The sequence below is a fragment of the Diadema setosum genome, chromosome 15 (assembly GCF_964275005.1).
Source record: "Diadema setosum chromosome 15, eeDiaSeto1, whole genome shotgun sequence".
In the NCBI taxonomy this organism is placed as follows: Eukaryota; Metazoa; Echinodermata; class Echinoidea; order Diadematoida; family Diadematidae; genus Diadema; species Diadema setosum.
The window spans coordinates 29,887,596-29,899,561 of record NC_092699.1 but is presented as its reverse complement, the minus strand read 5'-3'; the positions used below and the strand labels follow the sequence as shown (position 1 = coordinate 29,899,561).

At 37.3% G+C, this 11,966-nt stretch overlaps 1 protein-coding gene across 1 annotated transcript; it reads left to right on the top strand.

Moving 5' to 3' along the window:
* The first annotated feature begins 5,221 nt into the window (after window positions 1-5,221).
* On the top strand, window positions 5,222-10,368 carry LOC140238658 (uncharacterized). Its single transcript, XM_072318558.1, has 5 exons — window positions 5,222-5,242; window positions 6,597-6,782; window positions 7,509-7,655; window positions 8,396-8,506; window positions 10,237-10,368. Exons 1-5 carry the CDS (start codon window positions 5,222-5,224, stop codon window positions 10,366-10,368), a joined length of 597 nt encoding a protein of 198 aa, XP_072174659.1.
* Window positions 10,369-11,966: the final 1,598 nt, after the last annotated feature.

Sequence of the window (11,966 nt, the reverse complement as noted above, 5' to 3'; positions counted from 1 at the left end):
TTAAACAGCAAGCCTGTGGGATGTGCCAAAAAATATTCCACCCTCACGGCAATATAGAAAACATATAATATCATATAACGCGAATATATATATATATATATATATATATATATGTTCCAAACGTACACGTTTTCGAAATTCCATCATGCCGAATAGCAAAGGCACCTTTGTTTCCAAAAAATGCAACTAATTAATAGAGGAAACATTGCTCTACAATAACTACATTGTCAAAAAGGTGAACATTCAAAGGTAATCCCTGGGAAGGTGTCTAAATTTACACCTACACTCACGACCTTTATTACAAAATATGGATATTAGCAACGCAAATACAGTTATTCTAGCGAGAATGGTTTTAAAAGTAGGTCCGGCAATACTGCAAATACACTCTTATATAAATGAAAAGTCATGAAAATGATAGAAGGAGATTTGCTTTACAAGATCTACACAATAAAGAGGATGCTTATTGAAGGGCGATCCTGTGGCGTGTGCCCCTAAAATGCCCTTTATCCTCTTGGCAATATACAAAGCATATAATATCATATAACGCGAATATATATGTTCCAAACGTACATGCTGTCAAAATTCGATCGTGCCTTATAGCAAGGGTACTTTTGTTTCCATGAAATGCAATGTAATCAATACAGGAGACATTGCTTTAGAACACTTATATAGTAAAAAGGGGTGCACATTTAAAGCGGCCCCTTGGGAGGCGCCCTCAACCCCGCGTTCCCATACGCAAAGCGTGCATTATGCCAACGTGAGTACTGTTGTTATGAATGTACTCTTACAGTTACCGCTAATTTGCATTTTATGTAAATTAGTTTCGTATGACCAATTCGAAAAGGCATCCATTGTGTTCATTGACCTACAAAATATAAGTTTATATATTTAAATCTTTGAAATTGGATAACGGGAAGCTGAGATCTGTCAATTTTCTCTCATTACGGGTGCTAATTTGCATATTATGCAAATTTTACTATTTTGCCCCATTTGATTTTTGGGGACTTTTAGTATGGTGTTCAGGAGGCCTCAACGACTTGCACTGCACTGAAATTCCTACTGTTGCAATTAGTGGTGGGTTACCCCCTAAAAAGCGCTAGATTGACTGGACTAAAATGAATTGCTCGAGTTAAACCTTTTCTGTGGAAAATGAGCACAAATTTCACACACAAACCTATGGATGAGAAACTAATGTGGCAGGCAGAGGATTAATAAAGAACGCATGCAAATTATTTTCAAATTTGTGCGTTTGAATTCTAGAAATTAGTCACACTGAGTACAGAATTTCAGAATTTACAGTGACCGTGATGAGGAATAAGGATATTTCAAAAATTTATAACAAATATTTCAAGGGACAAGCGTGATGAAATAGCAATTTCATTTGCCAAATTCAAGTACTTTACAAGAAAAAAAAAATAGTTAGACAGGTTGACTGTGATTTGTAATCTATTTTTCCCCATTTGTCGCATATTGTTTCAAGTAAACATGGACAGTAACAGTGTAGACGACATGCTTGTCTCGCCATTCAGGGACGTTACATGCGTGGCCGCAAGTGGCCGCAAGTGGCCGCTTCAGTAATAAGCAATTTTGTGACGCAAAATTTGTCCTTGTTTGAGGTTTGCTGCTCCCCATCATTGGTGTTTATTCAAAGGCAGTTAAGTCTGAAAAGGCAACTCAGCCAAATATCATGACCGAAATGACGGAAACTGTTCTTTTGTCGGTGACGATGCACGATTACACAACCGTCATTGTCCAAACGTCTGAATGTACTCATTAAGATGCATATATTCAGGTAGCATTGGATCAAAGAAAGGCCTCCGTTCACAGTCCATGGTCCATGCTCCTAGCTACTAAAACGGTATACTACACCTAAAAAATACAATTTGTTGTTTGTTCCCTTGTTTGTATTTTACATTCCCATTAGGTAATGCCACGCGATCTTCCTGTTCTCTGGATATTGACGGGTTCTGTTCTGTATGAGGCAGCGCACTACAACCCTTGTCACAAGGCCTGCTGGTTCAACGGAAATGATACTTCATTAACCCTGGACTGAAGAAAAAGGTACACATGGGGGAAATCCCTCCATATTCATTCATCATATTCGACCCTGCCAAATTACCAAGGTCAAACAAGTACAGGTATATACGTTCAGAGCTTTTGTACAGATAAATGAGAACGCTCAAACTAAATCTAAGCCAAATTGGCCGAATTTTGTCAAAAAAAAAGTGTAGTTTTGAAACTGTATACAGATGACTAGATCTTATGAAACGATGGGGATCGCATGAAAATCAAATCTCACCTTTTTATGTTCTTTTGAATAGAAATCATTGCTGAACTTAAACTTCTTTGATCCTGACAACAGATCTGACCAGTGTTACAAAGAGCTAAGCTACGATCGGTCATGGGTCCAGTAAATTAATCACCATGCAGTAATGTCTTTAGCTAGAAAAGATCAAAGAAATAAAATAAGTAATCAATGACAGGTATTCCACCTAAAAAATAACAACCGTGGATTGGAAATGTGTCAGTAATCATTGTTACTTCCTTGTGTCTTGCGGAAGCGTTTACTGGCAGCCAATGGTCTTTTGGCCTTCAAGTCAAGTACACGTATCTATGAAAGTTGTTTTTTGTTCTCAGTGCCAACCAATCAGGATGCGCTGATAGTGCGCAGAAACTTTTTTTAAAGTTCACAGTGCGCAAGAGAGACTCGGTCATATCAGTGATACTCCTTCTATCGCTTCGTGATTGGAGCGCACCACGGACTGTCGTCCGAATACCGTCATGGGCATCGCAATGTTTCATTTTGCAATTAAAGGATAAATTTACCCAAATATATGTGTGGATTAAGTTAATGCAACAACATTAGTAGAACACATTTGTAAAAGATTTGTGGAAAATCAGACAATCATTTGTAATTATTGTTATTGTTATTGTTATTATTTTATCATTGTTTTTATTATTATTTTATTCGGCATTTCAGACATTGTACATGTACATGGGTAAACACATTAACATGAAAGAAAAAAGACAAATTATAACACAGAGACAAAGCACAAATGAGAAAAAAAAAAACTAGATTGTGACATAGAAAACCGGGCTGCCAGGGGCAAGAAAATGTTAACTTAACCATGACCTGCAGGTCTTCTACCCCACACCCCATAAACTATGTCAAAATACGTACATAAAATAACACTTACATTGTATCAGTCACAGTAAATCAAACATGCAGTCATACAGGAACAAAATGGGGATATAAGGAGGCAACATAATTATGCTGTATTAATTGGGTTTTCATGACCGTCACTCTCTGGAATGATATCTAAACTACAACTTAAACCCTCTATATACAGAATTGCACTTTTAAGAACTTGTAAAGTATGTGACATATCTCCATATACAATATCGATTCTCTCATCTGAAGAGAGGCTTTCCCAGATTATTGGAAACCTATGGATTGCTGTTTGTCGTAACTGTTCTGTTCAGGCTTTGAGAAAACGAAATCTGACATTGTGCTCTACATAATATCGTTCACGATACAAAAGTTATGAACTTTTTAAGTTTCAGTGGCGCAATTGCTGAATTCGAATCCGAAGACTGCAACAGTTTGTGAGATCACTTTAGGACAGAAAAGAAAATATGAAAAGAATTCTACAGCATCTCATTTTTTTTAAAATAAAAAGTACACATTCCCTCGATTTATTGATGACACAGAGAGTAACATTGTTCCCCTGCTTTTTGAATGAGGTCAGTCAAGTAAACTTTCATTTTTTTAAAAGAAATATGAGAAAATGTTGAATTCTGTTTACATTTTCTTAATATCATTTTCCTGTAGTGACGTCACAAACTTCTTATCCAGCGATGGCAGCACTGAAATTTTGGAAATTCATAACTTTTGAACGGATTGTCCTTAAACTTCCATTTACGCGTTCTACTATTAAAGGTTGATACATTCACTCAATCCACATGTATATTTGCGTGAACTTGTCCTTCAAGGCGTTGTGTTTGCTGCTCGCATACACTAACTAATTAACAGTAACTAATTACTATCATTACATTTTGTGTGTGATGAAATCTCTTCTTATCTTATCCGTAAATGGTTGTAGTCTGGTAACCTATTATTGAAGGCCAAATATCCAAGCTTCACGCACACACACACACACACACACACACACACTTTTATATCAACAACAGCTATACGTCCCGAGTATTCACCAGACTCTCTCTGAATTAAAGATCAAAAGAGTTTTCTTATAAAACATATACTGCCTATAATTACGCAGCGCCGTGATAACATTTTGGTTTTACACATGTATGGCTCAAATAATGTGTTTTTGTCTACTATTCTTCTCAAGAATGTCATTGATTTTATTGTTTTTATTGAAAAGAGTTTTCGGTGGCCATGTTTGAAAGACGGTAAGGACATTATTTTCTTTATTGCATTGATATGAACATCTTAAAATATCCCAATAAAGAACTAAGAAAAGATGAAGCTCATATGCAATATTTTACCAAAAGTATTTCTGTGAAAGGAACAAACGAATGATACGAATAGTGTAACATGTGGATGTTAGATCATTGGAAATGAAATCATCATTCTCTATGTTACATTATCTCGTTGAACGCTTCTTCATAGCAATGTTAAAAGTCAGGACGTTTGCTGTCATTGCGTAAGGGGACAGTTGGATAATTTCGCTTACTGTTTTTATCCCCGATCATTTTCATCACCTGGTTAGTTTCCTAAACAAGAGTTGTGCCAACTGATGGTATCAACAACAATATCAAAGGATAGTAAAAAAAAAAAGAAATTAAAAAAAAACATATACCATAGGGGTATCAGAGCAGAATGACATCCATGCGAAATTATTCCATTGAGAAAAAAAAAACCACAATAAGTTGGTATTGATTTGTCATGGAAAACTGTCCAGTTATATCACGCGAGACTAAATGAGCCAATTTTCGAGTGGCCTTCGAATAAAGTACACCTTTTAGTATGACATTGTTGATTTTGCACTCCGTGCCAACCAATCAAAATGCTTCTGGCCGAGAATACAGGCTGCAATGCGTAAAACCACGCTCACGTTTTCTTTTATAAATAACGTTAACCAATGGCTAAACATCAGGCATCGAACTCCTGGAAGAAAAGTCCGCTCTTTTTCAGAGGTCTTCGATAGAACCATTATAGACTTAAAATCGACAATAGTCCCCACTTTCGCCTACAAGAATGGACAAGTCAGCACTGCTGGTAAGTAAATTACTTTTCATAGTAACTTTCATATTAATGGAAATTAAATATGCCATAGGGAGTATTGTTTGATTAATCAATGATTTGATTCTCAGTTGATTTGTAATTATATTCTTGCAATCCTATCGGACATAAACTCTTTGGTATGTGTTAATGTGCCAGATAACTAAATAGTACACAATGTCATACCGCATATTATGACTATCATTTCTGAAATGTTTCAGAGCAGTCACGAACCTTTTATTATCCTTTATCTCGGTGAACCCACCAAGAATAGTGACAGATTCCCTTTAAACGGAATACTAAATCATTTTTTTTTCCATCCAACAAGAGAATATTTTTCTTAAACATTTTCTCATCTGCGTAAGTTCAATTGGATCGACGTAGGGTTCATAATGTAAAAGACCAGAACTTTATAATCGCTACCTTTGTTTTTTCACGTTACTGTTTAAAAGAATACAACATAGCGATTTTTGAGATCTATTCTGAACATGATTATACAAACTTACTATTAAGATTCGATTAGCTTCGTCGAAGTTACAGTCATCTTGGTATATTGCGTGCTTCTCTAAAGCAAAATTCTTGAACCCGTTACTTAAACAATGGACCCTGTCCAAAATGTTTGGAAATTTAGAGACTTGTATTGATGGATCAGCTATTTCGTATTATTATGTTTCTCTTTATCTCTAAACTTTTCTCTTCTGTTCGGTCTCTATCTATATAAAAGGTGGTTTGTAAGTAAGCGGCATAATAAGCCCACAACAGGTTTTTAGCGGGAAACATGTTTAACACGAGCGTCTTTCAAATTACCGAAAAGCTCTCAGATCCTGATTTACACAAGGCAACTCAGGAAAGTCTTCAGATTCATTTTCTCCTCCAAGAACCCCTATAAATCTGAATATTGATTGTCAGTTGTATAGATATGTTCGGTTTGGGTGCGGGTTTTTTTATGTTAATGTCTTTTTCAGCCATAAAGGGGGGGGGGGACTTCAGGATGCCTAGCAATACATGTAGTTGATATATACACTATGTACGCGCAGACACAGCAATGCACCTGCCTCAATGCACAAGCAGACAAAGCAATGCACCAGCCTCAATGCACAAGCCATTGAATCATCTGTTCTTATTTCGAAAGGCACCAGTAATGGCCGACATAATTAAGTCAAAGTGTTTTGAAACCGAACAGGTCTGTACGCCGCGCGGAAAAAGAAGGCACCTTACATGTTGATTTTGTGTGTGTGGGTGTGTGTGTGTGTGTGTGTGTGTGTGTGGAATTTCATGCCTTTCTCCAGGTCCCTCCTCTCTCTCTCTCTCTCTCTCTCTCTCATTCTCTCTCTGCACTTACGAACTGCAGTTTGACAACGAGATGGCCCTCAAAGTATCACGTGTGCGATCCTGCACTGCCATCGTGGTCGCAGCCCTGCTGGTTGGCGGCGCAGTCGCAGTCACGCTCATCATCCACAGCGACCACCGGGCGACAACCATGTGTCCCACCTCTGACTTGGGGCACACTGGAAACAGAATCATGGACACTGACGTGGTAAGGAAGTAACAGAGGAGATATTGGCCCAAAATAGATAACAATGATGATGATAATAATAATAATAATGAGAATATATTAATACTATGAAAATACATTATTATACTAATGACATGATAATGGGGAAAAAAAACATCAACGAGTCCATGCATTGTAATGGTTATCAAATACGTTAGTCATGTTGATAGTCGAATGCATATTTGAATTAATTTGTCTACTAATTTTTGCTAGACCTCAATTAATTTTGCCATTTTGCTGTAGGTTGTGCCTGAGCACGTCTGCTTGCGCTTATGTATAAACGGGGTGTGTTTAAACAAAGAGGTTTAAGCTCTCGGTTTAAATTTCCGCTTCCTTACAAAACAGACATTTAGATCATAAAACATTAGTTATGACGGATTATCCAATCCTACTAACCTGTCTTTGAAATGTTCTTTGGCATAATCTTTTTTTCACGCCTCTACGTTTCCCATCAATCAATTTCCACAAATCCCGATTTTGAATGGACACAAGTAGACGTCGTAACTCTCATGCATCATGCCATAATAAGTTTGTTGAAATATTAGTGCTGGTGTTATTACATTTCTCTCGACATTTCGTTCAACTGACAAAAAACAGAACAAACTCGACTCCTACAAAGAAGCAAAATATAACATATTTGATGGTGACTTATCGTGGCAGACCTTTTGCATTATGAACATTGTGTTTTTGTCATCAACCTTCACATAGGCCAAAGACCTGGAGCTCCGAGACGAGACCGGGAAATCGACTTCCGAGACACTGACTTACAACAGCGCCCTCAACACCGTTCTCCTCAACTCACCGGGCAACTTCAGCGTGGGACCGGCCGCAACCATCGCGATCGACTTCGATCGTGTGAGTATTTGACGTTCTTCTTTCTTTGATTTAATTTGAACCGCGATGACTTAGTCGGGATCACTCGACAACAATAATTTTGTCCCGATTAAGCAATTGTCCCAATAATGACATCAGAAACATATAGGCCTAATACGCCATTATGCCGTGGGCCCATCTTGCCTATCGACTTTATAGGACGCTTGCCATGTCATGCGTTGTCCGCGCTACTGCTGTATATGCCTTCACAAACGTAGTTCACATGGCTGGTAACAGTCTTTATTATGATACATTTTTATTCCCATGTCAATATCATTGTATCTCATTATGAAACAATCCTATTCCTTCCATGTCACGCACTCCTGTCTGTGTATGTGTGCGTGTGTGTGGTATAAGTATCGTCCTCTCTCTCAATACAGAAAAAAAAATCATTCAATAATGTTACCATTGAAATATTTATTGAAATCGGACTATTTAAAACAAAATAATAGGCCTACATTTCTGTCGACGGTAGTAAAACACTTTGTTTGAATATTCCTCTTGTCAGCACCACCTAAAATCAATACTTGAATGGCCACCTTAGACAATATAAAGCAATGAAACTTATTTAAGCATGAATTGACATAAGGCTCGTTTTCATGCGTAAGGGGAATTCTGCCTTGTAAATAAAGGTTTTATCTTATCCTATATAGATAAGATTACGCATATGTTGATTATGTTCATTGCATCACACGATCTAATACTGGGGCAATCTTTAACAGTCTGTGGTTGTGCTGAGTGTCCATGAGGATCGGACGTGCATGGTTTTCGCCCTCCAAGAAGAGCTGGCGGAGATGACTAAGACCTTGGTGCGCAACGACCAACGACACCTGGTAAGTGGTGGTATCGTTAGAACTAACATGGGATTATGTAAGGTGGCAGGAAAGTGATAGTCAGGGTAACGATATGATGAAGACGACGTCAAAGAACAGTACTGGAGAGTCATCATAACCATGATGGTGATTACGTAATATCCAACCAGGGAAATGTTACAACTGCTCTTCCAGAGAGCTCTTACATCATATAGGCATATGATCTACAGGACCGTCGTTGTCAGATACCCATTCTTCCCATATACGCCACATTGGGTCAAACACGTCAAAAGGAACATCGGGAATAAAAGCATTTTTTTTTTCACAAATCTAGTGTAACTTCCCATTCCTTGCATAAATCAATTCGGTATATTGGGCCAAATATGTGGAATTCTCTGCCTCCATCTTTACGCAATATTCAATTTATGAACTCATTTAAAACAAAATATAGGTTTCTTCTTTTGTCGTTTTTATATTTAACGCAACCTCCTGTTAAACATTTTGTATTCACTCACATTCACACACACGCTCACACACAATCACACATTGAATATTTTTGTGCTGTAGTTATTTTTATGTCATATAATGGGTATATCTACCTTTCAAGCCTTATAGGCTTTTACTGATATATCCTATTTCATTTTTCTTTATTATAGTGCACTCTGTTTGTTCTCTTTGCTTCTGTTCGCTAAAATACTTGTCAACATTTTTATACCTGTACATAATATATATGAATGATTGTTACTTTCCAATTTTTATCCGAAGAATGAAATAAAACGAATGAGTGAATGAATGTATCCATGTAAAAATTATCATTAAAAAAATAGTGGTACGTAATCCGCGATTCTGGTCATGTCGAATTTACAAATAGTTTTACGAAATGCGTAATCTTCAGGATACGCATTGTTGCATCATGTTTACACCATACATGACACGCATTGTTCACTCGTTGGTATTCTCATTGCCACGCAAAGAGATTTTACCCAGTGACGATATGCATTGTACTGTGGTTTTGTTTTATTAGTCACGTGACTTGTTTCAACTGGTTTGGTTACTACGCACTCTGGCCAATGATGGCGCAGGAACGGAAAGTTTGCGCATAGATTGCGCAGTGGACGAAGGACTCTTCGCATAGTTCACGAAGGGTTCACGAAAGTTGCCCAAAAATGTATTGATGCCAAAGTTTCAGGCTAGTTTCGAACATGTTTTCACTTATTTCACGCATTGACCGCATTGGCCACCATTCTCCCCGCACGTTGCCACGAATGTTTCCCGAATTGGCACGGAATAGAACGTGCCAATGCGCAAACCATGCGCAAACCAAAATGCGTGCAAGTGTCAGAGTGGGTATTAAAATACCGTATGGATTTCCGTAGACGTAGGCCTAGACGTAGACGTACAAGTTGTTAAAGTTCCATGTTTAATGTTCCAGCCGTGATATCGGTCACAGTCATACTTGAAAAGAATTTGTGATCACCTAAAAGGTTTCACACCGACTAGCAAACATTCACTGAATTTTCATATGATGAAAATGGCTCGAAATGTTAGAACCTTTACTGTAAAATACTGTATAACTATAACGAATTAGTGATGATGATTTTCAAAGACAGAATTGCAAACTGATTTAAAAAACAAAAGGCATTTTATTGAATTAGTGTACATAATAACGTTCTCGCCGTAAACGATACAGGTCTTCGACGTCGTGTCAGATACTGCAATGACTTCCTATGTCGCCGTTGGACCTATTCCAGACGGTTACTTCCAGAATTCAAACGGGCCAATTATCCGTGGCCTCTGCTCGGGCCGTCGTGCTCAGTGGATGGAGATTAAGGCCGAATCAGCGCATGACGTGGAAAAAAGAGGATGCCACCAAGTTTGTTTGAATATCTTTTTCGTAATAAACTTGTGTTGGACATACTGTGATTAGTTTAGATCGGAATCCTTTGTCATACAATGAAACTGAGTATAGAGACCTCTTGATTTGTAGATAACGTGTCGACGGACAAGTTGCATTTGACCCTATTTTAAGGGGTAACTTGGGTCTCGAAATGAATGAAATTGTTTTTAGAATGAAGCTACTTTTATACCAACCAGAATTGAAAAGTGACAAGAAAGCTGATTTGTGGCTCATTTAAATTATTGCAAGGGTATTTGAATTCGTAGCTTACCTTTTTTAACCCATGCATGACCTTATAGACAATCATATAGGCCTATTAAAGTATTGTGACGTATGCTAGCTTTAACCATACTTGATTATGATCTACACTATCGGAAAACAGGCGTATGTTTCTGTATTGTTTATATTAATTTAGAAGCGTATCATAATAATTCCACTTAAGAGGTTTCTTACATAACTTGTTTCGTCGTTATTAATATAGCTATTTCCTTGGTGATCAAATGACTGCGTTGTTATTTTGGCAACCTTGAACGGGCTTGTTTGTCTTTTATGAGACGCATACATTCTATAAAGAAGAACAAGAATAGATGTAAATCTCGAAACATCAGCAACAGCTTCATATAAAACATTGAAAAAGATCTTTGTGATTTTACGTTACGTTATGACTCTTTTCTATTGTTTCTCTCTTAAAACGCTGCTACCAATAATTGACTAATTAATTGCGGCTTGCATGCTGTGGAAAAGGGCAGATTTTTGATATAGTATAATAGCGAACACAAACTGATTACGTTCATCCCTGTCTGATTTCATAGGCACCAGACACAGTTGTTGAATCAAGAACGGTTTTTTATGTGCACTTACGCCAAGCCCTGAAGCTGTAGCAGTTGGAAGCAAATGGGAAGAGATATTGCCCTCATCTAAATTCTTGATAAAATACCCTAGGGCCTGACCAACGCTGTTGTTCATCTCACTTCCGTGTAGTCATGACATATCAATTGAAAACATATTGCATATGGATTGCGATGATGTAAGACAACTTTAACGACAGTAGTAGCAGTAGTATATAGTGTCATGTTATACTCAGGTATAAGGATGATAATGATTGTAAAACAGTCACTATGATATATAGCAGTACAATCAAAATTACCTGCAATGAATAATTAAGTAATAATTCGCTGGTGTAACGATTCGCTTGGTCTGAAAAAAAAAAAAAAAATCCTCTAGCCTTCCTGAACAGTTTGTTTGTAACAAATCAAACGGTTGGCAAAGACAAACCATTTTAATTGCAGTGTCTTTTGAGTGAAACCTGATTAATTCATTGTCAAAATTCGCAATGTAGCACACTGTTTGACATTCAAAAACAAGAAATGGTGCGTAGTATTCAAACACATTGCTCTATATTCACTAATATTCAATGTATTATAATTTCAAAATTTGAAAGTAAAGAGTGATCGCCTGGTCAGGTATCATTGTAATATTTTTATACAAACTTGCAGTTATGCAGTAAGTCATGTGCTGTTCATTATTCCTCAATGGACAGTAAAAAGAGAGACATGCAACATTTCAGCATTACTAACACAGAGG